Source organism: Sciurus carolinensis, chromosome 5 (genome assembly GCF_902686445.1).
Source record: "Sciurus carolinensis chromosome 5, mSciCar1.2, whole genome shotgun sequence".
Lineage (NCBI taxonomy): Eukaryota > Metazoa > Chordata > Mammalia > Rodentia > Sciuridae > Sciurus > Sciurus carolinensis.
The window spans coordinates 98,836,799-98,843,514 of record NC_062217.1 but is presented as its reverse complement, the minus strand read 5'-3'; the positions used below and the strand labels follow the sequence as shown (position 1 = coordinate 98,843,514).

At 38.4% G+C, this 6,716-nt stretch overlaps 1 protein-coding gene across 1 annotated transcript; it reads left to right on the top strand.

The window, feature by feature from the left end:
* Window positions 1–256: 256 nt before the first annotated feature.
* LOC124984896 (nucleolin-like) lies at window positions 257–2,860 on the top strand. Its single transcript, XM_047553014.1, is given in 2 exon segments — window positions 257–1,000; window positions 1,003–2,860. Coding segments are annotated over 2 exon segments (2,133 nt in total). The 5' UTR covers window positions 257–381; the 3' UTR covers window positions 2,517–2,860.
* Window positions 2,861–6,716: the final 3,856 nt, after the last annotated feature.

The window sequence follows — 6,716 nt, the reverse complement described above, 5'->3', positions numbered from 1 at the left end:
TTTTATGTTTAAGGTTTAATTTTATATGTATGCAGATAAATGAATACTCAAGGTGTTATGGTTTGGATCTTTAATATCCCCTAAAAGCTTGTGTGTTAAGCAATGCAGGAAAGTTTAGAGGTGAAAGGATTAATTTATGAGAACTGTAACCTCATTAGTGGATTAGTCCACTGATGGATTAATAATTGAAAGGAATATTATAAATATCTAAACATGCATTTTAAAAAGTGTAACATTTGAGTCTCTAGCTGTAGCTGGCCGCCAGGCGTACGAGCTCCGGCATCTTCAGTACCCGAGGGCCGCCATCGACGTCGCTTCAGTTCCTCTAGGTTCATCTGCGCCACTCGCCCGCCACACACTCCGCCGTCATAACCCGCCATCATGGTGAAGCTCGCAAAGGCCGGTAAAAATCAAGGTGACCCCAAGAAAATGGCTCCTCCACCAAAGGAGGTAGAAGAAGATAGTGAAGATGAGGAAATGTCAGAAGATGAAGAAGATGACAGCAGTGGAGAGGAGGTGGTCATTCCTCAGAAGAAAGACAAGAAGGCTACTGCAACTCCAGCAAAGAAGGTGGTAGTTTCCCCAACAAAAAAGGTGGCAATTGCCACACCTGCCAAGAAAGCAGCTGTCGCTTCAGGCAAAAAGGCAGCAGCCACACCAGCCAAGAAGACAGTTACACCAGCCAAAGCAGTTACAACACCTGGCAAGAAGGGAGCCACTCTGGGTAAAGCATTGGTAGCAGCCCCTGGTAAGAAGGGAGCTGTTGCCCCAGCCAAGGGGGCAAAAAATGGCAAGAATGCCAAGAAGGAAGACAGCGATGAGGAGGAGGATGATGACAGCGAGGAAGATGATGATGAGGATGATGAGGATGAGGATGAAGATGAATTTGAACCAGCAGTGATGAAAGCAGCAGCTGCTGCCCCTGCCTCAGAGGATGAGGATGATGAGGAGGATGATGACGAAGATGATGAGGACGAGGATGAGGAGGAGGAAGATGACTCTGAGAAGAAGCTATGGAGATCACACCAGCCAAAGGAAAGAAAGCTGCTGCAAAAGCCGCACCAGTGAAAGCCAAGAGTGTGGCTGAGGAGGATGAAGAGGAGGAAGATGAGGACGAAGATGATGATGATGAGGAGGATGAGGATGAGGAAGATGAAGATGATGATGAGGAGGAGGAGGAGGAAGAAGAAGAAGAGCCTGTCAAAGAAGCACCTGGAAAACGAAAGAAGGAAATGGCCAAACAGAAGGCAGCCCCTGAAGCCAAGAAACAGAAAGTGGAAGGCACAGAACCAACTACATCGTTTAATCTCTTCGTTGGAAACCTGAATTCTAACAAATCTGCTCCTGAACTAAAAATTGGTATCAGTGAACTTTTCGCAAAAAATGATCTGGCTGCTGTGGATGTCAGAATTGGAACGACTAGGAAGTTTGGCTATGTGGATTTTGAATCTCCTGAAGATCTGGAAAAAGCCTTGGAACTCACTGGTTTAAAACTTTTTGGCAATGGAATTAAACTAGAGAAACCAAAAGGAAAAGACAGTAAGAAAGATCGAGATGCAAGAACACTTTTGGCCAAAAATCTCCCTTACAAAGTCACTCAGGATGAACTAAAAGAAGTGTTTGAAGATGCCATGGAGATCAGATTAGTCAGCAAGGATGGGAAGAGTAAAGGGATTGCTTATATTGAATTTAAGACAGAAGCTGATGCAGAGAAAACCTTTGAAGAAAAGCAGGGAACAGAGATTGATGGGCGATCTGTTTCCCTCTACTACACTGGAGAGAAAGGTCAAAATCAAGACTACAGAGGTGGAAAGAATAGCACTTGGAGTGGTGAATCAAAAACTCTGGTTTTAAGCAACCTCTCTTACAATGCAACAGAAGAAACTCTTCAGGAAGTATTTGAGAAGGCAACTTTTATCAAAGTACCCCAGAACCAAAATGGCAAATCTAAAGGGTATGCCTTTATAGAGTTTGCTTCATTTGAAGATGCAAAAGAAGCTTTAAATTCCTGTACTAAAAGGGAAATTGAGGGCAGAGCAATCAGGCTGGAGTTGCAAGGACCCAGGGGATCGCCTAACGCAAGAAGCCAGCCATCAAAAACTCTGTTTGTCAAAGGTCTGTCTGAAGATACCACCGAAGAAACCTTAAAAGAATCATTTGATGGCTCTGTCCGTGCAAGGATAGTCACTGACCGGGAAACCGGATCCTCCAAAGGGTTTGGTTTTGTAGACTTCAACAGTGAGGAAGATGCCAAAGCTGCCAAAGAGGCCATGGAAGATGGTGAAATTGATGGAAACAAACTTACCTTGGACCGGGCCAAGCCTAAAGGGGAAGGTGGCTTTGGGGGTCGTGGTGGAGGAAGAGGAAGCTTTGGAGGCGGAGGTGGCGGCCGAGGAGGCAGAGGTGGATTTGGCGGCAGAGGCCGGGGAGGTTTTGGAGGGCGAGGAGGCTTCCAAGGAGGCAGAGGGGGAGGAGGAGACCACAAGCCACAAGGAAAGAAGACGCAGTTTGAATAGTTTCTTCTGTCCCTGTCTTTCCCTCTTCCATTTGAAAGAAAGGACTCTGGGGTTTTTAAACTCTGTTACCTGTTCAATGACAGAGCCTTCTGAGGACATTCCAAGACAGTATACAGTCCTGTGGTCTACTTGGAAATCGTATAGATGACATTTCAAAGGAGATACCCTGTTGGTTTTGACTGGATATTCATATAAACTTTTTAAAGAGATGAGTGATAGAGCTAACCCTTATCTGTAAGTTTTGAATTTATATTGTTTCATCCCATGTACAAAACTGTTTTTTTTCCCTACAAATAGTTTTTTGTTTTGTTTGCGTTGGGGGGTATAAAGGAAAGCAGAATGTTTTATGAGTTTTGCTTCAGTGACTTTAGGACAAAGTAAAAGTCCTAAACTCTGAAAAAAAAAAAAAAGTGTAACATTTGTGCCTTGAAATATAAGACATACTTTTATATAAAAGTATAACTACCATAAAAGAAAGTGAGTATTTAACACTTTCTTGACTAAATGCACCCAAATAGTGGACAAGTCTTTAAAAGCACTTAATGTGTCCAATTTTAGAGGTAACCTACAATTTATTTCATTGCATATTTTCCTAGTTATAAGACAAAGTAAATGTATTTTTAGGAAAAAAAATGCAAAATAAATATACAAAATAAATTTAATTTGACTATGTTATATATATGAATTAAGATATCATGGGTATATAAATTATAATAAATTTGTCTGCAGTACCAAAATGCTATGTATTGCTTAATATTCATTATAAGTTGCAAACCTCTTAACACAAATGACAAACACATTTGATTTATGTATGCAATCACTTCTTATTCCTTGTTTTATTTCCCCTTAATACATTTATAAGCCCTCCTTAGACTACAGGCTTTCAGTGATATCTGTGACAATTCTCTTCATTATCTGAATTGAATTGACTCGCATCATGTATGTTTATATCCTTACCACCTTAAACATCCTAAGGACCCAGTCCCCAAATGAAACTGATTGTTCCCATTCCCCTAAAAGGACATTAGGATTAATTTCATCAGAAAATAGCCTTGTGTGTCCAAATCACCACAAAGATGCTACCATTACATTCTAAATAGTGTCCATTTATCCATGAATAAGACTTTATCTCTCACTTGTCTCTGATCTCCCTTTCACTGTGTTATTTGGATTCCAATGCCTGTAATCAGAAAAATATTTCATATACTCTGTCTCTTCAATGTACAATTTATCTTATTGCTTAAACTGCTATCCCTTAAAGGTATTGATTCCCTTTTCTAATGGAGCCTATAACTACTTTCTTTTAATCCTCCTCAATAGATTTACAACTCACAATGAATATTAAGAAGTAGAGATTTTCATTGAGGTGGATACTTAGAATTTGTTTTAGAGTTTTCATACATTTATCATATATTAATTCATACATAGATAAATATAAAATTGAATTTATTCTTGAAGTACTCACACAACTTCCATCCTCCAGGACATGGAGGTTTGTTCACTAGTATGCTACCAGTGACCAGAATAGATCTTGAAATATACTGGGAAACTAATAAACACTTGTTGAATTAAAATGTAAATTAATTATTATAATTATTCTTTACTCTTTAGTGTTAATCCTTGACCACAAACCATAGCTCTTTATAAGTGCATGCTTTGAGACTATACCATTTATCAGTCCTCTAGGCCATCCCCATCATATTTTGACTAATTTACCCCTTGGCTTACTGTCCTCATTAACTGTAACATAAATATCCAAGCAGAAAATCTAACAGATACCCTTACTTCTCAGTTTACATACTCCCTTATTTTCAATAAAGTCAAATCTTGACTTTAGGTAGTATCATTTTTCTTCTCTCCAGCTGGTATGCGCTAAAAGCACACTGCAAAAATGTGTCAATTCCAGTAGTATTGGAATTTAATTGTCTCCACTATTTTTCTCCCTTGATAACCATCTCCCTCTTCTTTTTATTCAGTGGTGAGTTTCAAGGTCTACCACAGTGATCTCTTTCCCCCCTACCATTATCAATTTCCTTGCTCCTCTCTTCCCCTAAATTTATTCCCAGTCAAACCCCAACTCTGGTTAAACCAAATTCTCTGCTTCCATTTGTTCAGCTGAGCAGACTGAGGAAAAAATCACAGAATCATGCTAACTTTATCTTTATAACCTCAACTCAGAAACTGAATCTACTACATCTCCTCTGTCCATTTACTTTCTACTATATGAGACAAAGATTTCATGTCTTGCTCTAGATCCTTAAAATGTTCTCTGTTCCTTTTCCCTCTGAGCTGATAGCCTGGATTTTTACTTCACAAAGCAAAGGGAAGGAATTAGAAGAAAACTATTCTATCTTCTACCTCCAAATCCATCAATGACTTACATTTTCTCTTATCCCTTGTTTGGGTTGTTCTATTCTAGACTGGCTTACCTGTGGCTAGGTTGTCTGGGATGGACTAGTTTATGTTCTCAGAGCTTTAACTGGGCACCTGAAGTCACTCTTTATGATTTCTCATCCACAAGCAAGCACACCTGACCTTTTCCACAGGATAGCAGAAATAATTCAGCAGCAAGGTAGAGCAAAAGCTCAGTAAACAAGAACTTGCCTAAACTGTTCTTGAAAATTCATTAATGACCAAAGTCAGTCACATGACCAAAGTAGAGTTAAAGTGAGAGGAGTGCATACAGGAGTGTACATGCACATAAAACATGCAAATAAAAATTAAAGACTTCTCTGTGTTAAATGTATTAGCATAAAATTCACGTCAAAACCTAAATCCTCAGTATGATCGTTTTTAGAGGTGGGACTTTGGGAGATAACTAGGTCATGAGGATGTAGCTCTCATGAATAGGATTAATGTTCTTGTAGGAATTGACAGGGATCTTGATTCCTCTCTCTTTGCTCTTTGTGAGCATAGATTGAGAAGACAGCCATCCACAAACAATGCAGAGGGCTTTTACTAGACATTGGATCTACTGGCAACTTGATCTTGGATTTCTAGCCCTGAAAACCATGAGAAATAAATACTTGCTGTTTTAGCTACCCCATCTATTTGTGAAAACTAAGTAATTTTGTAAATAATATACCTTTCTTTCTAATCCATTATTCCTCTAGGAATATCTTCCTTGCAAATGTAAACACAGTATTGTGGTTATATGTTAGCCATATGTTATCATACAGAATTGATGATTCTTCAGCTAGTATAGGTATGTGAAGACAACTTTTAATATCATTCTTCAAGTCAAATGGGGTCTGACTTCTTATCTCAATTGTCACACATAGATTACTGGAGAAATTTTTTCAATTTTTGAAGTAATTATAGGTTCTCTGTTCTTCTGTGCTGAATAAATTCCAGATAACCCTTTTTGTATATTCTTATTTTTAACTTGTTTAATGCTCACAATAATTTGAAAATGAAACATTGCCCCTGTATCCTGAACCCAGATTTTCCCAATGATTATATCTTACATAACCATACTGTGAAAACTAGGACTTTTTTTTTTTTTTTTTTTTTTTTTGTGGTGCTGGGGATTGAACCCAGGGCCTTGTGGTTGCAAGGCAAGCACTCTACTAACTGAGCTATCTCCCCAGCCCAAAAACTAGGACTTTGATATTGGTACAATATTATTAAGCACAGGCCTTAATTGAATTTCACCAGTTTCAACATTCAGTATTGTGTGTGTACATGCATGCATGTGTGTCTGTGTAGGTCTATGAAATTTTATCAATACATAGATTAGGATAAACATTGAAAACAGCAGTCAGGTCTATCACCACTAACTCTTTCATGTTTCTCCTTAATCAACACACTGTTCTTCTAATGCTTATCCTTGGCAATCACTGATCTGTTTTCTATTACTAAAATTGTCAATTTACAATTATTACATGGGTAAGAGTCATATGAGATATACCATTGAAGATTGTCTTTTTCTTCCACTTAGCATAATGCCCCTGAGATGCATCCATATGTTGTTTATCAATAGTTCATTGCTTTTTCTTGCATAGCCCATTGTATGTGTATACCACAATTTATTTATTCATTCACTCCTTAAAGGACATCTGGTTAGAGTTTAATTTGGAGACATTACAAATAAAGTTGCAGTGAATATTCAGGTACAGGTTTTTGTGGGAACTTGTTTTTATTTCTCTTGGGTATGTATCCAAGAGATATGCTGAGTCATTTGGTAAATGTGTATTTAAT